The 24,437-nt window shown below is 36.9% G+C and overlaps 1 protein-coding gene across 10 annotated transcripts in view; it reads right to left on the bottom strand.

Annotated features, from left to right (window-relative positions):
- Positions 1–24,437, bottom strand: part of NRG3 (neuregulin 3) — a 1,104,341-nt gene that overhangs the window by 109,578 nt on the left and 970,326 nt on the right. For 7 of the 10 annotated variants that reach the window (XM_074339699.2, XM_074339707.2, XM_074339700.2 and 4 more), the window contains exon 4: positions 17,641–17,667. In XM_074339699.2, coding sequence (XP_074195800.1) covers positions 17,641–17,667 — 27 coding nt within the window. The remainder of the gene's footprint in view (positions 1–17,640; positions 17,668–24,437) is intronic. The other 3 variants (XM_074339701.2, XM_074339710.2, XM_074339711.2) reach the window with 1 other exon arrangement.

Raw genomic sequence — 24,437 nt, 5'->3', positions numbered from 1 at the left:
AGGCATTAAAAGTTACTTATGCAAATCCAGTCTTCTGGGCACAGGGGACCCACAGATAAATGTCACACGAGCATTTAGGATGAGCTTACAGCCATGAACACAGCCATATAGCATCAACGTCTATGAGTAGGAACCACCACCTCATGCTACATCACGTCTTCAGCCACATCAAAACAATGAGTGCACAAAACATTTTCCAAGACATTTCTGAAGGGGAGGAACCGCTTCTTTGCTAAAGTATCTTTGTTGATTAGAATACTCATAGTTTTATGGGGGTGTCATCAAACCTCAAGGTTAATTGTATAGGATCCTCATTGAAGAAGGAATACAAGAAGAAACATCTAGCTATCTAGATGTAAATAACACTGGATTAAAAGAATGAAAGATGAATTGGCTGCCATGGAAAGATAAAAGCACTAAGGATGGAGTTATAAGACTGCTCTAGTAGCAGGTGGGTAATAATCGCTTGCTGTTCATTCCCAGCTTTGCTTCTACTTGAGTCAAAGCAAGCAAGTCTTTTAACATTGCTGGGCTTCAGTTCATAATACAGGCATATGGAATCCAGACTCAAGCATCTTAAAGATCTTAGACCCATGATACACTATGATCTTATCACTATTCCTGGAAATATTTTAAGTAAATTGATGGCACTGACAATATTAACCTCAAAGCCCCTGAATGTCTTCATCCCATTATGATTTCAACTGAGTAAGTCAGTTGGAAAGAATAAAATGATGCATTTAAAATGGTTTTCATTTCACTGAAAAAAACTCAGAACACATTGCTCCAATTTGAACTTTAAATAAAGGTTGAGAATTGCCAAAAATATATCACCCTTCCTATCCAAGGACCTTTATACATATATGTGTGTGTGTATATATATATATGTATATGTATACACACACACACACACACACACACACACACACACACACACAACACAGGAATATGGAATCCAGTAAGAATTGAGCTCCAAGAAGAAAAAGGAAAGCATTAAAAAAATATATAAAAATTGAGAGCATATAAAAGGAAGACAGATGATAGGAAGAAAAAATCCACTATTCTATGAAACAATGCTGAAACCAAGGAAATGAAGTCACCTTTATTTCATGAAAAAATATCTGATAGAAAAATGCAGAAGGATAGGAAAGCTTTTATGGCATTTTCAATAATAGATGTTCATACATATGAGTTAGCATCTGTGTGTGACAGAATCTCAAATTGAACCAGATCTTAACCACTTTCAAAGTTTAAAAGAGGAATCCATTTCCAAGTGACATCCAGTAAAATTTCCCCAAAAGATGTTCTATAATTCCTTATTTCTGTATGGTTTGAATGTTACCATGATCATATTACAATTGATTTTCAATCTATATTTTATTTTAATTTTTTTTGAAGTTCAGTATTGACAAATTATACAATTCATATTTAGAGTTAATCACTTCAGTCTCACTTTTGCATAAACTTAAGTTTTACAAACTGAAGTAGCTTTATAAACTGGCAAAAATTGCAATGTGTTTATAATATATTTAATGAATAATAGTATTGTTATCTTATTGATGTTCAGTAATGGTAGCTTGACAGCTATGTCAGTCCCCGAGCATACTCAGTCTAATAATGTGATGTCTCCCTGCATTCTGCTATCACTGTAGCCCAGGGGAGACACGCTGTAACCCCCAGAGAAAATTCCAGCTTTTCCAAGGATAGTTATCTTAATGCTTATGGTTCAGCTATCAGAACATCATGCTTTTGCATCCATTGTCATAATCCTTTTAGAAAATCAGTGATATCTCAGCAGTAAAAAATATGTATATATACATGACCATACATAGTGGGGGGAAAAAAAAAACTTTAGAAAACGTTACAGCTAAAAGATTATTCTTCTTTGATAGAAGATTGACTCTACCAAATCTAAGACATCTTCCTATCATAACATCAAGCTAAAGAAAGAAGATTCTGAAATCTAAAACTGTAGTTCTAAGATTGCGATCCCATTTTTACAACTAACAATAAATATTAAAGAGCATGCACACCTGTCTCAATATGTCCTCACTTGGCAGTATGCATATCTCAAGAACAGAATGACTGAAAGAGTTCAAGTTATTAAAAGTTACAGCCAATACACAAAAATATCTGTTTATTTTCTACCTGTGGGACAGAAAATGAGCTAAAACAAAGAGGACAAATGATAGAAATAAATGTAAAGTTTTACATTCAGAAAGTAAAGAATTGTAAATCTATTACCTAAGTAGGGGCTGGTAAAAGGCAGCTCAGAAGTTAGGTCCCTAAAAGTGACCCAAATATATTTTTGTTGACTAAAGACTATATTAGACAACTGAAACTTTATTCCACAAATGTCTTTTTTAATTTCAAGTGATTTTTTTAACGGTAGCTATATAAAAGTAGGCAAAAATCATTGTGATTATATTTCTTATACAAATGTAAAGCCAAAAGAATTACAAGATAAATATAACAAAATTTGAATACTAATAAAACTCAACAACATAAAAAAAGACAGGATTGTATGCTATAATCTCCACCATGTAAAATGTATGCATATATTTAGGAAAGTGGCTTTGGAAAACAACAACAAAAACTATAGTAAAATGCTTACAAAATTGCACCCTGGATGGAGATAAAATTAGCAAACAATATTATAAATTGAATTAGTAAAATTAGAGTGTGCAAAACATGAAAGAGAAGATACATTAAGATATTTTGGAGTATTTACTGCCCATGGGCTATTCTAAGTGTGTGACATGCATTATCTCATATATATTTTAACATACTTTGGGAAATAGGTGTAGACTTCTGAAGACATACTGAGAAACCATATTTTTTTCCAGAAAAAGTGCACAGGAAAGTAAGAGTTGAAAATAATATCACAACAAGCATCACTAAGGAGTTACAATTTAGGAATAGACCATGATAATTGTCTTGAGATGTTAGGTGGAATGTCAGGTGAAGGAATAGATTAGAGAGCAGATATAGGTTGACTGGAAGGAACTATTTTTAACAAAGCCAAGAGATGTTGGAATATGTACTATTATTATCCCTGCCTTGCATCCAAGAAAAGTGAGGCTTAGGGAAGTTAATGTATCCAAAGTTACAATGGTAGTAATTAAAAGAATGAAGATTAAATCCCAGGAGTCTGTGACTTTTACAGTACTGTGCTGTTCAGGGAGCGAGCTTTCCATTCAAAGAACTGACCAGTTAAAGGGACAGGTTCAACCAGGTGACCTCTGAGGTCTCTTCCAAAATTATGATTAATAACAATATATCACTTGTTCATAGAATAAGTGCTTGATTGGACAATTGTTCCAGAACACACAATATGTTTGACATTAATCAGAAAAAAATCCTTTTTATAAGTGTATAATTCCCAAGGATTTTGCTTTTGAAAAAGAAAAAAAAAAAAGAAAGCATGTCTTCTTACATAACACATTTCAAATAAATCAACCTATCATCCAACTAGTTTTTAAACTATGTCTTCTACATTCTGGAACATCATAAAAACATAAAAGTAAATATGACTTTAGGGAAAGGCCATGTCTGTTTTCTTCCAAGTATATTATCTTGTTTTATTCTAACCACATTCATGTGAGATATGTATCAGTATTCCATTTTATAGTGAACAACTCAGTCTTATTGACCCTCACTTGTCCACCCACACTGAGCTAGTCATTAGCAACTGATCTGATCCTTGGTTTCTCAGCTAGTTGAGCTTAAGCTTTGTCCAGGGTGCTGCTTTGTTAGTAGTAAGTGTTACCCACTTCAGGGGGGCGGTACTGAGAAGGCAACATACAATGATGTGTGACATAGGCCTTGGCAGCATATGGAATTTCCTCATAGAGCAGCCAAAGGCTCTGGGAATTCAGAGTTTGAGCTGATACTGTTGGATGATATTGGCCCTCATGGATTTCACAATATTTGGGGGAAAGAACGACATAACCACAGTGATACTATGTCTATTAAGAATATAGTAGAAGACATAAGCACCTGACACTCATGAGGATGTGTTGGGAAAGGGTAGTGGGCCTTAGTTCCATGGCACAGATAAATAAATCACATACAGAGAAGACAAAACGGTTACAGTGTGTTCAAAGGAACAAATGTGATTTTGAATGGTTGAGAATGGCATAAGTAGAGGAGATGAGGTTAGAGAAGAGGTGAGTCAAGAATGGCCAGAAATGCTCTGGTGTTTGGCACCACTCTAGACTTCAAAACACTCCCATGGTGGAATCTGACAAAAGTATCAGGGAATAAGATAAGGTTTCCTTACACAACAGAGCTCTCATGACCCTGGAAATAACACTTCATCCACAAACACCGATTCTATCTACACAGAAGATAAGTTATCTTCCTGGGCTACGATAAGCAGAAGGTTTGATTCCGCGTGGGCTTAGAAGAGATGGAGACTCACATCTGGAAGAGCTTCTGCCTCTTTCAACTGTATCTCCTCAGCGAATGTCCCCCAAAGGCAACCGAGGAACTACAGAGGGACAGGCTTTGGGACAGAGCTGGAGAGGATGCTAAGGCACACAGCTAGTGCGCACTCTATCCCACACCATACACACGCCATACACACTTACCATACATACCTCATACAAACCACACACACACACACACCACACACACACACACACACACTGCACACACACACACACACACACTGCATACACACACACACACCCCCCACACCCCCCCACACACACCACACACACATACCATACACACACACCACACAGATACACACACAACCATCCCACACACACACACCACACACATACCCCCCACACACATACACCATACCACACACACACACACCCCTCACACCACACACACACACACACACACACACACACCCCACCCCACACATACACCACACACACCAATAATACACACAACACATACACCACACACACACCAATAACACACACACACACCACACACACACACACACACACACACACACAACACACACACATCAGTAAACAGACCCAGCAAACACAGTGCAGCACATTAGGGAATGTAGGAAGGAAAGACATAATCTGAGTGTCTAATACATGCCAGTACATGCATACATGGTGAGTTATATCATCAATCTTTATATTAATGAAGAGAGAGAGAGATTAGTCTGTAGATAGATAGATAGATAGATAGATAGATAGATAGATAGATAGACAGACAGCAGGTGGGCCGCCCATGTCCCACAGCACACAGAAGATGAAGTCAAGATTTGATGCCTATCTGCCTGGCTTTATGTACTTTGAAGCGCTGCTTTCTATTGCAGTGTTTCAATCCCATAGCATCTCTTTTTCTCACAGCTATAGAAAAGTGGAATCATTGGATCACTACTATGATTCCACAGCACAACTACAGAAAATAAATACCTTGATTTTTTCTGGTAGGAAAAAAGTCCCAGATTCCCATCAAAACATGTTTGTGACTAAAGTTAGCAGCCTGAACATAATGGGGAAATAAATGGGTGGTGAGCAGATAAAGACACAGCTGTTATTACTTCATTAATATTGCCTCGAACTGCATCTTTTGGTAAGTTAAATGCTACTTTCTTTCTCTAAAACTGATTAACTAAGTTAGCATGCTACCATTTGTTTCCTGAAGCATCCATATTTGAAAAGTTAAGCTATTTCATCCACAATAAGAACTTGGCTTTAAAATAGTTCATCCACAATAAGAACTTGGCTTTAAAATAGTTCATCAATTGCTCTGACAGCAGGACCCATCGTGCCCAGAACCAGTGAGTCGACAGACTGCATTTGCCATGTTAAACATTCATAGCTGCCAAGAGATAATTTGGGAGCAACTTGGTATTATTTTTGCCTAATTCTCATCATGTAATAAGCAGAGTTATCCCTGGAGACACACAAAATACTCTTACTGTGTTCCTTCCTGCTCATCTCCCCCATTAATTCTGCTTATCTTTGTGCATTCCTCATATCAACTTTAATTCAGCCTTCCTAGGGAGTGAAGTGTGAGATAGAAATGAGCCAGTAGGGGGCTACTCTTCACTGTGATTATGGCCCCAAAGCTAGGGTTGCCAGAAAACATACTCAAAACTGAGTTAATTTGAATTTTATGTAAGCAACAGATTTTTATATAGCTATGCCCCATGCAATTCATCAAACGTATCTATACTGAATGATTATTTGTTGTGTATCTAAAATTCAGACTTAAGTGGGAATTCTGCATTTTTATTTGCTAAATCTGGCAACTCTACCCACAATGCAGCTTCTACAGCTGAGGTTCTAGTAGAGTGTATGGGTGTCCCTGACTCGGTATTCTTGGACCCTTGTACAGGGGCATTGAGAATATCATTGCATTTGCAGAGAACGCACCATCTTCTATTATTCTAGTAGGGAAAGACTACAGGAAGAGCTCAGGCTTTGGAGACATTTGATCAGGATTATAATTCACCTTTGCTACTTATCAGTTGAGCACATTGCTTTCTTCCATTAACCTTTCTTCATGGGTGCAATGAAAAACAAAAATTACCTTGCTAGGCTTTTTCAGACTACCTTTCTTTGCCCTGAATTTCTATGTCTTTGTTCTAAATAAGGTTAGCCTCCTTGAATACATACCAACCAGCTCCTCAAATCTGGTATCCCCACAGGATGCTAAAAAGAATACAGGATCAATTTTTCCCAGACCAAAAAGACAACCAATTGGATTGTCGTGATTTTTTTTACATCACATATTTGAAATTCCTGATGACTTTGTAAGACAAGATGAGGTAACTCATGTGAAATCTCTACCGTGCCCATAGTAGCCAGCAAATGTTAATTCCCTTCCCTTCATTTCTCATGACTGCTTACAAGCTTTATCACAAAAGGTTTTCAACACAGTACAATCTTCTGTTTTAAGACTCATCCACAGAAATAAATTCAATGAAATCCTCCTGAGAAGAGTGAATGAGACATCTAAAGGAGCAGCTTTCCTGGACAAGCAAAGTTTACTTGCCTTCCTTCACCTGCGTCTGATCCTGTTGGAAACATTAATAAAGAGAATGCAGTCTTACTGCATAACCAGGTTGAAAATTAAAGACATCTCTTTAGAACCAAATTCTGAAAAGGGATCTCCAGCTTTCAGAGACATTACTCTTTTCAGAGAGCTGATCTTGCAATCTTAGCTGACAATTACTGGCATGCCCTGGAAAATGGCTCCCATTCTACAAGATAACTTTAGAGTCGCTACATAGTAAAGAAGGGAACACGAATATTCAATTTCTGTTTTCCAGAAGAATCAGAGTGATGTAGACAATCTAAAGGGAAACCTAAGACAGCATATAGGTCAGAAATCCATACTACTGAAGTCTCTCAATATGAAGCAATAATACTCATAATAGCTCACTTTGATTGAGCACTTAATAAGTGCCAGACTTTGGGCTAAGTATTTTATGTGCTTTATGTATTTTGAGCTGCACAACAACTCTATGAGATCAGTAATGCCATCATCCCTTTTACACAGATTGGGCACTCCAGGAATAGAGAAGATAAATCCCTTGCCCTAGGTCATACATATATTCAATGGTGGAGGCAGAATTAAATCAAGTCTGTCTGTCCCTTTATGTCAAAGTTTCTCACCATGTAGGCAGAAGACTCCTACATCAGAATCATGTTAAAAATTAAGAGACTGGGATCCATTCAGCACTACCTAACCACTATCTAAGGCTGAGAACAGGAATTTACATTTGTAACAAGCTGTCTAGTGCCTGGGATGAAAGTCAAAGTTTGAGAGCTCTTGAATTATGTTATTTTTCCTACCTAGGTTGTTCCATTATTCTCAGATACCTCAAACTACAACTATGACATAAATGGAAAACACAGACCAACAAGTGAAAAAAACCAATTAATGAAATATTCTATAAGAAGATACCTGGCCAATCAGGATCCTCTAGGACACGCCTATTTCTAGGGCTGAACAGAACACCTGAGTTGAAAGCTACACCTTTAAGAAATCCTCCTGTGCCACCCACCATTACACAAGGGAAATCTCCAGAAAGAATTTTAGTAATGACAGAGAATTATCTAGCGCTAAACCACATGGACTTAGGTTTCATTGATATTTTGTTTGTACTTTTTTCTTTATAATCATTTAAACAAATTAAGAGTTGAGAACGCCATATACCATTTAAATTCATTTTAAATCATTAATTCAACAAATATTTATTGATGACTTACAATTATGGTAAGCATTAGGCTGGAGATACAATGATGAATAAGTTCTGTTCTCAGAGAACTTATTATCTAGTAAGGAGACTGATATAAAAAGTGAAGAAAAACATCAGTTAGGCAGTAATGAATTCTATGGAAGAAAGAAAAGAGGCTACTATGAATGAGACAGAAAATGCATAAAATAGGATCTCTTAGGAAGCGTAGCTGAATTGAAGCCTTTATGATGAGACGGACCCAAGCATGTGTAACCGCACATGCACTTCATTTCTTTAGCATGCATTCTGTTTTTAACCCAAGCTTGTTTTGTTTATCCTGACAGAACTATAACTGACCTGCATTCTTTCCCCTAGATCCTCCTGCCTATTCATATACTGTATGTCTGCTCTTTTTAATCTTTAAGACCTTAGGACATGAAGTTCTGGTCAGCATCAAACTCAAGAATAAAGCTTCAGGTCTATCAACCATGACCAAGAGACAATAACCAAACGCCAAACTAGAATAAGATTTTAGTCAAAGATAACACCTTGGTTTCAGTTATGTTTCAGCTCCAGACTCATGAAGGCAGAACAGCCTCATGGACCGCATTCCCCTGGAAACCTGATGGAATAATACGATCCATGACTGACATCAGGACCTGAAGCCATGAGCAACTGACCCCTGCCTTAGCCCTGACCAATCAGTAGAGCCCCTGACCCCAACTCCCATAGTAACTATGATAATGATTTTTCCCTTAGATAAACTAGCTACTAGAGGGTATGGGGAGCCAGGTTTTTGAGAGCGCTAGCTCACCTGTGTCTCTGGGCTTGGCTCCAACTCCTTAAAAAAAACTTTACTGTCTTTGCAGCAAACTCCTGCTGGTGTTTCTTTTTTGGCTTGGATGCAGGCAGGCAAGCAGACCCTTTGAGTGTACGGTAACACATGTGTAAATGAAAGAGCTAGTGCTGAGAGGACAGCTAGTGCGAAGGCCCTGAGGTAGAGCTAAGAACAAGGAGAAGGTGGATGTAGCAGAAATAGCGATTGAGCTTGAAGGAAAGTGGTAGGAAGTGAATCCGGGAAGTGGGCAGTGCCAGATCATGGAGGATTTGGCATGGCAACATAATGGTGTCTGTATTTCATTCTAAATCCATTAGAAAGTTGCCTGCAGGGGAATGACATGATTTGACTTACATTTTAAATAGAAAGTTATATGTAATTTAAATTCTTATGCTACTTGCCTTTGTTGGTAAGAAGTAGTATTTCCAAACACATTACCTCATCCTGGTCCTGTTTATTTTAACATTTTCATTAGGATGTTTTCTTGTCTCCGCATAGAAGTCCTACCCTTCCCTCACAGACCAGTTCAAAGTCCACTGCGCCCATGGCGCTGCTCAATGCACTTCCTCCCCACCGCTTCTCCAGGCATCCTGCCCTTGCTTCTTTCTCTGTGCTTGACACAGAATGAATGAAAACACACCTTTATAACACCCACAGTTGTTCAAAGAGCAAGCGTTTGGTGGATATTTGAAGTAAACTCCTGAGCTCGTCTATTAGCTGGGATTTTGTATGCAGTGCCTTCAGGCAACCTCTACACGTAGCTACTGACAGAATAAGTTTTTTAAGGGAAATCTGATCACTCCCCTGCTTGAAACCTCCCAAGGCTTTCTTTCACAATAAGATAAAATGATTCTTCTTTGAAGGGCTTATAGGGTCATCATAAGCAACTCTGACCTGATTAACCAACCATATCACCAACCACACTCCCTTTCATGTGTATTCAATTACCCATGACTTCTCATTATTTCCTAAAACTCCTGTGCTCTTCTATCTCTTATTTACTGTGTTCTTTCTTGTCCCTTTTCCTCATATTTTCTTCCACCATCTCCCAACTTTACACATGCTTTTTTTTCTTCCACATATACACAGATGTCCCTGACTGTTCCAGAGATGCGGGTGTGCCTTCCTCTGTGTTCCTTTTTTTCAGGATTTACCAGAATACAGTCCCTGAAAACATGCTTCCTGAAAAGATAATTCAGAAAATATTGCTTACTACAATCTTCTCTGTGAGATCCATAAATGGATAGAGGTATACAGACGGTTATGTGAAATCATGCAGGAGAGGTACCACATGTAAGTGAACTCAAATATTTATCTGTGTGAATATGACGTTCTGCTGATGCTTGGGAAACCTACTCTTGCCTTTTGTAAACAAACATAATGAAATAAAACCACACCAATCATGCAATTAAACTCCTTTTTGCACTGAACTACAATAATTGGCTTACCCGTCTGTACCACACAATGAATTGCAAATTTCTTGAGCTTCTGTCTCATCTTTGTGTCACTCTGGCCTGACACAGGACCTGACGTCCCAAAGGGGCTCCTGAAGCAATTGTCAGGGAGAATTAGATATAAAAGTCTATTTTGTTTTAACCTCTTTGGGAATTACTTTCCAATGACAATCTGAACGTCTTTGTTGCTATTTTTTTTCTTTTTTTTCCTGTTTTCTAGCACATTCCAGAAGATCTCTGGGATCTACTATCAACTTATGCACATTTTAGATAATTGGCATATGTATGGAATCAATTTGATACTGGTTAGGATCTCAAATACTTTTTCAAGTCTAACTTGACAATCTGAAAATCCAATCCTTTCTGTTAGATCTTAATTCCATCTGTAAAGTAGCAATCAACATTTATAAAAAAGTTCAATAATCTTATGAGTGTTTAAGCTATGCACTGTTATGCCATTAATAAAAATGTTGCCCTAGAAGCAACTAGAAGCTCCACTCACAGCTGATCTTGATCCTTTATATAGCATTTTATTGCCCCAAATCCACCTATCATTAAATTTATATAAATCAATGCTTCACCAGGATATAATATAAATGAAGTTCGTGAGAGTCTACCCAAGGTTTTGCTGAAGTCTATGTATTCACTACCTTCACAAAAATGTCAATCTAGGCATATAGCAGCATTAGGAAAAATATATTAATTTAGCAAAAATATAGTGGTCCTATGTCAGCTTTCAGTGAAGAGCACTGCTTTTTCAAATAGTTCACAACAAATGCTTTCTCAGTATCAACCAGTGGAAACTTTATTAACCAATTCTGGAATCTAGTCTATAAATACAGAGGGTGCCAAAAAAAATGTATACACATTTTAAGAAAGGAAAAAAACTATTAAAATTGTAATACAATGAATGATGATAGCATTTGTTTGATTAACGCCATCTTTTGAGCGAACTTCACACTACACATAGCTACTATAATTCAATTCAACTTCAAAAAGTAATACATAGGTAACATCTCATAAAATGTATACATTTTTTGGCACCCCCGGTGTATTTACAGAAATGTCAATTTTCTCCTTCATAGGAATCATAATTACTACAACTCTATACTTTCCAGTATATCTCTTGGTTTTAGCTACTCCTTAAAGAAGATTACTGAAAGGTTTGAATGTCACCTGAAAATTTTGTCAGAATTTAATTTATTTGACTTAGTGGTCATGATTTTGTTTAGAGACTACTGAAGTACCAATATGTTCTAATGAGTAATATTAGATTAATCATATGTATAAGAGATCTCTTCATTCAAAAAAAGAAAAAAAAAATACTTGGAGGGAACTATGATCAAGAGAGCTGAATTATTAGCACTTGTACTAAGATCTATGTTAAGAAAAAACATAGTGTAAAAATAGAGGGAGTGGTCATATTGCTAAAGAGAAAAATACGTGTAAGTGAGAAACAAGATTGTGTAAATGTTTCTTATGGACAGTCTTGAGAAGTCATTGGAGAATGGTTCAACTCACTATTCCATTTGTCAAATGTCTCCTATCAGAGGAGACGGACCTTTATATGCCAATGGCATTCAACAGAAGGGCCACCAATTAATATCACCCAACATAGTCTGTAATCACAATGAAAGCTACAAATACAATACAACTTCTGTAGATTATCTGACATGAGAGATTGCAAATGACCAGATGATATGAGACTTTTTGTACACTAGGCTTGGATAACGTGAATTACTACTCACGATTCTTATGACCCTGTGGTACTCTGAAAACATTACCTTCAGACCTTACGACTAGATACAGAACTGCATTACCACTTCAGACACTGGCAGCATGCAACCTCTTTGAGTAATCATGAAGCCTTCATTGTGTGACATACCCAGCAGTTAGTCACCGGTAGAATTCAACAGCTCTGGAATTAGGTTCAAATCCTGTATTTGCCACCATCTTGCTCACTGAATGAGATCTTTTACCTAAAAATATCTCAGTTTTGTCATTTATAAGATATAGTTCCTACCTCACCCATTTTTTGAGAGTTCAATGAGATAATGTAAATTTTGTGGCATGTGTCAAGCAATGAGTAATGTTAATTTGTATTACTCTGTCACACCTGATTTATCATGTAGTTTAATATAAGAGAAACTAAACATTTATTTCTTAGATTGCACCCCCACCAACACACACACAAGCACATTTATCCACAAATTGCCATTTTACTTCATAAGAAAACATGATATAGTAAAATGAATAACATTTTTATTCTAATTCAAAGGTTTCAGTTTAGAGAAAGGGAATCCACACTTCTATATCTCTAATAAAATTCACAAATTAGAGCATATATGTGAATTCATTTGACTGATTTATGAGCCTGTTATATTTAAAGGAATACACACCAGTTCATTTATAATAAGCAGTGCAGCTTTAAGGAAATTATCCCCACTTCGTAATATCCAAATAGAATTAGAAACTGGTCATTTCTGATATTATCTTCAGTGCTTGCTAAAATATCCTAAAATCTTGTTTTCTTTTCATGACAAGATGAAGTGATATTCAACATATGGTGAATTTTGAAGTAATAACTGTCAATTCTGAATCTACACATATTTTAGACAATAGATATTTCTGAGCCTTTCCTTATAGAAAATTCAGTGTTTCTTTCTTTCTTTTTTTTTACCTTAAAAATACAGAAATTATTCTGGAATAACTTTTTAAGACTTTAGTTAACAATCTGATTTTTTCCAAGTTTTACAAATCTTTTGATTAAAAAAAATGTATGTCAGAGTTTACTCAACCAGACTTTGCATAAATATATTATGCTATCCTAAAAATGTCAACTCACTAACAAGACATTTAACTGACAGAGGTCTTTTATTTTTCCATATGAGAATGAAACACATTTGCATGAAAGATCTCCCACACAATTTACAGCTCTTCCTGTGGTTTGCTAATATGTTTGCAAATAGCGTTGCACCTGCTTTTATACAAACATCTTTGATGCCTAAAGCATCAAATGCATCAGGGCATTGTCAGAGAAATAGCTGCATAACAAATAGCTCAAATGGATATAACGAGATATGTTCTATGATTGAGCACCTGATACAGTAGCCAGATATTTCTCAGATGAGAAATACCTCTTCCTGATCAATGTGCCTTCCAAATTTGGGTCAATCTGACATGCCCTTTGGCCATCTGTCTCATCTGGGTGATTGGTTAGATTTCTCACACAACTCAATGGGTACTTGTGTTAGCAAAGGAGTTTGTCGATTCCATTTCCTGATCTATTCACATTGTGAGGGAAAGTTGGAACGTCTGACACTAAAGATCTCAATTTTCCCTCATGCATGCATGAATGAGAAGGTTAAGTCAGAATTCAAGAAATATTTTTTTGATTATTAATTTAATATAAACTCTTAATTTTTTCACAACCATTTCACAACTTTGTGTTTTCATGCACCTTCAAATTCCAGACCTAATTATATCAGTTAACTTCTTTCTAACTAATACTGTTTTCCACAGCAGTATTTTTTGTTGAAATTTCCATTGTACCAATCCCAGAAGCATCATTATGAAAAAGTTATATATGTAATTAAGGAAAAATTCTTTTGAATGCTGGCTGTTTTATAGACATTAGGTTTAGCATGGCTTATTCAATAGGATAATTATTATTTATAATTAATAAATCAACTCAGAAAAGTTTTTGGTTAAGTGTTTTTACTGAAGTTCATATCCTCTCTCCAGCTAAAGTAGTGACACTAGGGCCTTATAGACCCAGATAGAGGGATTGAAATAGCAAGGCTCTCCCTAAAGTGGAAGCAATATGGGGCTATATAGATTTAGATTATAGCATCACTCGTTACAGTTTATCCACTTTGGCTGGTACTCAGCTTAAATGTTTTATCCCCCGGGAAGCTGTTTCCGAACTTTCCAATCCATTTATTTTCTTTCTGTCCTTTCTTTCTTTCCTTCCTTCCTTCCTTCCTTGATTCCTTTTTTCTTTTATTGTATCTTGTCTATATTATTTTTATAGCACCTCTTATATCACCTTAATTATGTGTAGCTTTCTCTCTGTTTAGTTTCAGATCCCTTGGGCATAAAGGGATGTGGATTTTATATCAGTATTTTCAATATCTTATGTATCTGGCCCATAGTGTAATAAGTGCATGTTTATTAAATAATAATAGGGTTCTTATTTAATAGGATTCATATAGGAAACATATGATTTGGAGTTCTGTGTTATTAATAGGAATTTGTTAACCTTTATGAAGTATTCAGGTTCTGAGTCTGATCATTAAAGATGTACATAGATGTGGCCATTGGAAATACAACGATTTGGGGAAAAGGCCCCTATGCTTCAGATTATCACCTTGTGATCCATTTCAAACTCAAGGAAAGAAGAAATTAACATTGTCCAAAGCAAGAATGTTGAAGATTGAGAATAAAGGTATTCTAGGACTCATTAAAACAGAACTGGCACTGGTTATTTTAGGTAACCAATATACTGACATGATTAAGTTTATAGAGACTGCCTACATTTCTGCTTCCCAGATGAATTTATACCTAGAGATGCCATATTGTTGGAATGATACCACCTTCAATGGGAGAAATTTTACACATATGGATTCTAAAATCACAAGTTAAATATGAAAATATTTGTTTCCAAGGCAACAAACAGAATTTTACATATTCAGTTAGACCAACCTGTGGGAGTGAATAGAATCTTGAATTAGTGAGATCAGTGAAAACAGTTTATTCACCAAACAATTCCTCATTAGTTGCCATTGTCTATATGCATACTATACACTCCTTTTAACTCATTTGTTGCCCAACCTCGCCCCCCCAAGGCAATCTCTACTGCTGGAGTCAAGTATTCACACACTGAGAACTCACTGCCTATAAAGCTTTACAGGTGTGATTGCAACTTCTGTAAGACTCACTATGACCTTAGTCTTGCGTTTCATACAGGTCATCTACATAATAACCTATTATTTTTCACTTACCAGTAACTAAATTATTTTAAATGTTTTAATAGATTTCTTAATAAATATCTTCTTTCCTTAGCAAGCTGTTATACTCTAAGGTACCCAGTGTCACTGGAGGTCTTCAGGAAGAGCCCAATAGAATGGTGACTGGTCCATTTCTTTTAACTGTGATAATTAACATTGATACAGTGATTTCTGTTTCCTATAACAATGGCCACACCACTTATGGAGACTGTAGCTACTCCACCCCCACCCAGCAGCCATGCAGTTTTCCTCTATCTGCAATCATTCTACTACATAACTTCGGAAGCCTCTAGTCCCAAAACCTACAATCATCATAGTCTAATGGGGCAAATTTCTCTATCCGTTATGCCTAATTCTCATTATTCTCAAAATGACTATTGCTCAGAGTTCCATGCTGTTAATCGCCAGCATCATCAGTAAATGAGGAAAGTAAAAACCACGTATCCTTCTTAACAAATAATTTATACTCTACTGTATGATCATGCCCATAATTTTCTGTAATTCCTAGACCATGTGACTACAACCTCCTTTTCATGCCACCAACTTGTTTGAGTACTCCTATCATGACTACTCCTTGATTCCATTGAGACAGCCATCCTTTATTACTTGCTTCCTCATCTATCTGACATTCCAGGATGCTTCATTTGAATATTATCCTGAATTTCATTGCCCTTAGGAGTTTTCATCACATCTTTCTAGAAAAGACAGACCCAAACCTTCAGGAATTGAGCTGTCTGTCTGCTTTTTCTATAATCTAATACCCAGATAGTAGAGCACTAATGAATAATATCACACAACAGGGTAGATCAATTCCAGTATAGATATGCAATCATTAATCTCTAACTAACCTTCATATATTAAAATATCCCTCATAAATCTGTTCTTTTCCCAGTATTGTTTTTCAGTAGAGACCACTTTTTATCTAAATATGCAAACTATAAACACTGTAGACATCCTAAGAACCTCCCCTTTCTAACATTCATTATCAATTCCTCTCAAATACTTGTAGACATCATGTTTTAAATATCTATCAACTTTTCCCCATACCTTCCCTATTACACTAGTCCAAGCTAATGTTATCTTGCCTGGCATAGGTGTTAAGAAACGCAATTTTATGTTTATTGGTTTTATTACCTGATTATCATCTGTAATCTTACTAGACTATAAGCTCCATCAAACAAGGGTTTTTTTTTGTCCATTTTTACACACTATTTTATCTCTAGCATTTTATATTTTTTCTTGCTTACAGTGAGCACTTGATCAATATTTGCTGAATGAATGTGTGAATGGATAACTGAATACAAGTAAATTTATAAGTATTATCACAATATACATATCATGTATAAAGCAAGTATTCATATCCATACCATTTCAGAGAAATATCTGAAGTTAAACAAAAGTCAAACAAGCACAGAATTATGAAATTGAAATGAAACTTAGGTCTTTTCAATTTCACTAAATTTAACTCCTGACAATCGTTCCATTTTAGCATCATGATGCATATCAACCCCAAAAGAATTTTAAAATGTTTTGTATAATATAGACTTAGAAAAGTTTGTCCAAATCTTAATATAATTATCTCTTAACATAGAAAATAATTCTCATGGAGGGCATCCTAATGCTTTTAAAAACATACTATTCACTGCAAGCACTTTCAAAAGAAATATTTTATTTTCTAAAATGAAAAGTTTATATAGCCCATACTCCATTTTAAGATTGATACCAAAATGTATCCAAAGTAATCATCATAAAAAAGGAATTACAGCAGAAAATAATAAAACTGACATTTTTAAAGTATCACAATTATTTGCCATCCTTTACTGAGTGTTTGTTTTGTAAATATTGTGCTAAGGAATTTATACCTTCAGTAACATAGGAATAATTATTATTCCTATTTTATAGATAAGAAAATTGAGAATTAGAGCAAACAATCAAAGCCAGGAGCCAAATCCAACTTCTGTATGATTCCAAAGCTACGTTTAACATTAAACTGCCTTGCCAATAAGTCTTTCATTTTGAACCATTACTTAGTGAAAAATCGACAAAAACATTTCTTTACTACTAATAGAATCTGATAATGAAACATTTCAATTATAATCAGATGGGGAAGGAGAACACTTCAAACTTAGCTTTTTCCAGATATTTAAGGAGAAAATTGTTTAGTCTTACCCATGAATTCGATTCCCAAGTGATCTGCTACACCAGTCAGCAAGCAAGGGAGGGAAAAAAGGAAAAGAAAACAAGATTAGAAAAAATTCCATATGAAAACCAATGCTTATAAGACAGCCCTTTCAAGGCAAAGAATGTGTCTCAGTTCCAAACACTGTGTTTGCTTGAGAAAAAAAAAAAAAAAAAAAATTACAGATTGCCAACAATGAGGAGTGTTCTGAGCACTGATTGGCATTCCCCAAAGCCTGGAACTTTAGGTGGAATATTATTGCATCAGTTACCAAGTACACAAAGTACAAATTTAGCCCCCCCCCAAAAAAAAAAATAAAAAAGAAAGGAAAATATGTTCACACAAAAAATATCTGGTACTAAAGGTATCTTTAGAATTTATGGTATTTTATGTAGAATAACGACATGTTCAACAAAAACTTATTTGGACCTCTGCATTATGAATAAGTAAGTAAAGAACTTCTGAATGACAGGCCTTCAGCAGGTGCTTACAGCTTCACGCAAAAGCAATGGTGTTAGATTCTTTTTTATTTTATTTGTTAGATGAGACAACTGCACTTGAACGAGATAAAAAAAATCTTACACAGGCCCCCAAAAGATGAGGCAGATCCAGGTTACAAATCAAGTCGATCTGACCCATAAGTCCTATGACTATTGAACTTGACAGTTTTTCCTATCAAAAATGAATGACAAATGTGTCTGTATCTGCTTTATATACATGTGGACAACAAACCAATTTCACCAGCTAATGTCTGTCTGTGATAAGGAGCATGAAAAACTGGGCCTGCCTATGGCCAGTCATTCAACCTTACAGGTCTGTTTATTTAAATGGCACTTTCTTTTAATCATTCAATTATTCACTCATTCACTTTTTAAATTCATCACATTATTTAGTGATTGTTTCTGTTGTAGTGATATAATTCTTAAATGAGAATAAATGAAAACAAAAGGCATTGCTATAATTACATTCATTTCCAAAATTAATTGTTGGACTCCCTTTTGTGAATTCTCTATCAAGCAAAGCTTTTAGCTTTCCTTTTTAGAAAACACATATTTAGTTATCTTGAATATTTTAGTTCTTTTCCTATTTGAAAATAATTATTTTTTAAAAAATTTCATTATCGTAAAATATATATAACAGAATTTGTCACTTTAACTATTTTTAAATGTACAATTCAGTGACATTAATTACATTGAAAATGTTGCACAGGCATCACCACTATATTTCCAAAACTTTTTCATTACCCCAAAGAGAAACTGCATTCACTAAGCAATAATTTCCCATTTCCCCCTCCCCATGGCCCCTGATAACTTCTGATCCACTTTCTGTCTCTATAAATTTGCCTGTAAATCGTTCATTTGTAAATGATTAAGGCCTATTTTAAGTGATAATGTCTCATATCAAAAAATGTTGACATCATCAAAATGGCGGCGTGAGGTGAGCCTCTGGAAATATCCCCTAGAATTTACAACAAATTAAACAGCTATAACTCCACAAAGGACTCCCTGCACAGGAGACAGGCAAGACGAAGAGGCCCACTACTGAATTCACCTAAAGGTGGGCAAATTGCTCGAGCGGGGGAGGAGGGAATGGAGAACTGAGGAGACGGGGCCGCGGGGCACAGGACACAGACGTAGCTCAGTGCTCCCAGCTTGCTGCATCCGGAACTACCGCAGCTACAGGAGATGGAAGAACTCGGCCTGCTAGGGCTCCGTTTATGGCCCACAGGGCTGAGGGGACATAAACAGAGCCCTAGCAGTTCGAGGGACAGCATATAACACAGCTGAACCCAACGCTCATGGCAGAGACCTTGGAACAAAGACTGAGGGAAGAAGGCTGAAAATGGTGGTTTAAGCCCTTACTGCTGCAGAGAACAGAAGCCATAGGCACTGAGACTAGCCGCCCGCTCCCTACCCTCCCACAGCTCGCCCCGCCCCCACCTGCCCAGTGCTAGAAGCAGAACAGTAGCAGTGTCAGATCAAAAGAACAGAATATTTGCAGTTCTGAGAACTGTGGTCCACAGACACAGATTTGCAGCCCAACTAGTTCTGGCAAAGGGGAGGGAGCTGTGGAAGCAGGACCGGCTGTGGTGGTGGTCACCACCATTCCTCTGGGCCACCTCTCACAACTCACCCCGCCCCTGTCCCCACCTATCTGGGTGGATCCCTGCAGGCGTAAACAGAGCTGCTGAAACACAAGGGCTCTGAATCTGGTGCAAGAAGAGCTTTGGAACTTCAGAAGCTCTCCACATTCCCCCCACAGAGGCAGCACCCTATGACCAAGGCGAACTGTTTATAGAGGAGAAGCCCACCTGCCAGGGAATCCTGCCATTGTGAAAGAAGCTGGAATAGTGCAGAGAAAACATGGCACTACATTGTGAGAGAGAAAAAAGGGCTGCAGTTGGAGAGAAAATAAAACATTCTACCAACACGTACTGGAAAACAAAAGAAAGACCTCTTCCTATCAACCTGTTGCAGAAGCCACTCCTGTAGATGTCTAGGAAGAGAAATAATAAATCAGTAATTGCCATGAATAACCAAGGCAACAAGACAGTTCAGAAAGAAAGTGAAAAGTCTCCAGAAAATGAACTTAAAGATATGGAAATATGTGACTTAAATGACAGAGAATTCAAGATGGCAGTTCTGACAAAACTCAATGAGATGCAAGAAAACACAGATAGGCAGTTTAATGAACTGAGAAACACAATCAAAGAACAACATGAGCATTTTACGTAAGAGACTACAATTTAAAAAAAGAACCAAATAGAATTTCTGGAGATTAAGAACTCAATAGAATAAATTAAGAATGAAACAGCCAGCTTAGGGAGTAGAGTTCACCAGATGGAGGAAAGAATCAGAGACATAGAAGATAGAAACTTGGAAATGACAAAGATGGAAGAAGAAAGAGACTTAAAAGAAATGAAAGAACTCTACAAGAACTTTCTGACTCCATCAGAAAGAGCAATATAAGAATAATGGGCATACCAGAAGGAGAAGAGAGAAGGGAACAGGGAATGTACTCAAACAAATAGTCAACGAGAACTTTCCAAATTTGTGGAAAGAACTGGATCTTCAAATCCAAGAAGCAAATAGAACACCTGATTACCTCAACCCCAACAGGCCTTCTCCAAGGCACATTGTATTGAAGCTGTCAAAAATCAACGACAAAGAAAGAATCCTCAAGGCAGCCAGGGAAAAGAAGAAAAGATGGTAACCTACAAAGGAAAGCCCATTAAATTATCATCAGATTTTTCAGCAGATACTCTACAAGCCAGGAGGGAGTGGAACCAAATATTCAAACTATTGAAAGAGACAAATTATGAGCCAATAATATATCCAGCAAAGATATGCTTTAGCTATGAAGGAGGAATAAAGACTTTTCCAGACATACAGAAGCTGAGGAAATTTCTAAAGCATGACCTGCACTATAAGAAATATTAAAAGAAGCTATTTGATCACCATCAACAGGGACAATTTGTGGCAACGAAAACGTAAAAAGGGGAAGGAGAGTAAAGGTTTGAACCAGAAAATGGGAATGGAGAAAGAAAGCATGCTGAAGAAAATGGAATACTCTATGTATGAAACTTTCTTTTACATAAATTTAATGGTAACCACTCAAAAAAAAATCCAGAACTGAAATATATACTCTGATAAAACAAGAAAGAGAAGAAAACATCATAGAATACCACCACACAGAAATAATAGAGAACAACAAAAAGGCAAAGTAACAATGGTGTCACAATCTTACCAGAAAACTAAAGATAGAATGATAGGAAATCCTCACATATTAATAATCACCCTAAATGTAAATGGAATGAACTCACCAATAAAAAGGCACAGAGTAGCAGATTGCATCAAAAAACTAAACCCAACCATATGCTGTCTCCAAGAGATACATCTCAGCTACAAGGACAAGCATAGACTCAAAGTGAAAGGGTGGAAATTGACACTCCAAACAAATGGTATCCAGAGAAAATCAGGTGTAGCCATAATGATATCAGATGAAATACACTTCAGGGTGAAAAAGGTAACAAGGGACAAAGATGGACATTTCATAGTGTTAAAGGGGACTATACAACAAGAAGACATAACAGTCATCAATATTTATGCCCCCAATCAGGGAGCACCAAAATATACCAAGCAACTACTAACAGAACTAAAGGGAGAAATTGACCAAAACACAATTATACTAGGAGACTTAAATACATCATTAACAGCTATGGATAGATCATCCAAACAGAAAATAAATAACGAAATAGAGCCCTAAAGGACACATTAGATGAAGTATACATAATTGACATTTATAGAGCACTTCATCCTAAAACATCAGACTATACATTTTTTTCTAGTGTATGTGGAACATTCTCAAGGATAAACCATATATTGGGACATGAAACTAACCTCAGCAAATTTAAGAAGATTGAAATCATACCAAGCATATTCTCTGATCACAAGGCTTTAAAATTGGATATCAACTGCAAAAAGAAAGCAGGAAAAAACACAAATACATGGAGATTAAACAACATACTTTTAAAGAACGACTGGGTCAAAGAAGAAATTAGAGGAGAGATCAAAAGATACATAGAAACAAATGACAATGAAAATACATCCTACCAAAATTTTTGGGATGCAGCGAAAGCAGTTTTAAGAGGGAAATTTATCTCATTACAGGCCTATCTCAAGAAACAAGAAAACTCCCAAATAAATAACCTCATGTTACACCTTAAAGAACTAGAAAAAGAAGAACAAGTGAAACCCAAGGTCAGCAAAAGAAAGGAAATAACAAAAATTAGAGCAGAAGTAAATGAAATAGAGAACAAAAAGACAATAGAAAAGATTAATGTGACAAAGAGCTGGTTCTTTGAAAAGATTAACAAAATTGACAAACCCTTGGCTAGACTCACTAAGATAAAAAGAAAGAAGACACTAATTAACAAAATCAAAAATGAAAAAGGGGAAGTTATCACGGACACCACAGAAATACAAAGGATCATCCAAGAATACTATGAAAGACTATATGCCACCAAATTCAATAACCTAGAAGAAATGGACAGGTTCTTAGAAACATATAGCCTTCCAAGGCTGAACCATGAAGAACTGGAAAATCTAAACAGACTGATCACCAGTAACAAAATTGAATCACTCATCCAAAACCTTCCCAGAAGCAAAAGTCCAGGACCAGATGGCTTCACTAGTGAATTCTACTAAACCTTCAAAGAGGATCTAATACCAATCCTGCTCAAACTCTTCCCAAATATTGAAGAAGAGACAGTACTCCCCAACTTATTTTATGAGGCATACATTACCCTGATACCAAAACCTGGTAAGGACAAAACAGAAAAGAAAACTACAGATCAATATCTCTGATGAATACAGATGCAAAAATCCTAAATAAAGTTCTAGCAAATCAAATACAACAATCCATTAACAAGATTATTCATCACGACCAAGTGGGGTTCATCCCCAAGGCACAAGGATGGTTCAACATCCACAAATCCATCAATGTGATACATCACATAAACAAAATAAAGGACAAAAATCATATGATTATATCAATTGATGCAGAAAAAGCATTTGACAAGGTACAACATCCATTTATGATTAAAACACTTAATAAAATAGGTATAAAAGGAAAATACCTTAACATAATAAAGGCCATATATGACAAACCCTCAGCTAATCTCATAATTAACAGTGAAAATCTGATGCCCTTTGCTCCAATGTTCAGGAGCACGAGCGGGCTGTCGCCTACCACCTCTGCTTTTCAACATAGTGTTGGAAGTCTTCACCAGAGCAATCAGGCAAGAGAAATAAATAAAAGGCATCCAAATTGGGAATGAAGAACTTAAATTGTCACTCTTTGCAGATGACATGATGCTGTATATAGAAAACCCTAAAGGCTCCACCAAAAAGCTATTAGAAACAATCAATGAATACAGTAAAGTTGCTGGCTACAAAATCAATGTACAAAAGTCCATTGCTGACCTGAAACCCACAGATAGTGGTTGAACAATGAGAGGGACTTCTCCGTGGTGGAGGTCCTCCCAGAAGAGGGAGGGGACCCAGCCCAAGACCAGGCTCCCCTGCCCGGGGTCCTTGCCAGGAAGAGGAGTTCCCACAATATCTGGCAGTGAAAATCAGCAAGGACTTTGTCTGCCCATCCCAGTGAGAACGAAGGCAGGTGGAAACCCAGACATCCTCTGAAAGTGCCCACACACAGACTCACTCACTTGCAAACACTAACTGGGTCTCCGGTGGAGGGGCAGCAACTCAAGAGGCACCACAGACATACAGGGAAAGATTGAGTTGTGTGATGGTTAAAGGGACAGCAACCACTATCCCTGTGTGGACGTGCCTCACATGTAGCCTATAGGAGGGCACCATCTTTTCCATGTTGAACCCACCCACAAAAAGCCAAATCTGAGAACTTGAGCATTGGTCTGGTAAATTCTGCATGGGCTACCCACCTTGGTGACATCCTATGCCCCGCCCCACACAGCTAGTACTCCATCACCAGGGGCACTCTCTGATCTACTGAGTGGCCGGTGTCATCCCACAAGCTGTGGAAGCTTTTTTAGCGCGGATGGCCTACGGCAGGCCAGGTAACTTTTGGTGGTGCAAGAACTGAATCTGCATTAACTCTGTGAAAACCACTGGCCCCCCTTGTGACTCCCTGGGACCCCACCCTGACCAGCTAGTGCTGCATCGCCAAAAGCACTCTCAACACCGGGTCAGCCAGCGCAGCCCACGAACCTAAGGAGACTCTTTCAATTACTGAAACTTACAAG

Source organism: Rhinolophus sinicus, chromosome 15, assembly GCF_057876585.1.
Source record: "Rhinolophus sinicus isolate RSI-liver-muscle chromosome 15, RSI-T2T, whole genome shotgun sequence".
Lineage (NCBI taxonomy): Eukaryota > Metazoa > Chordata > Mammalia > Chiroptera > Rhinolophidae > Rhinolophus > Rhinolophus sinicus.
The sequence above is the reverse complement of the archived record's forward strand: the minus strand, read 5'-3'. Positions and strand labels throughout refer to the sequence as shown.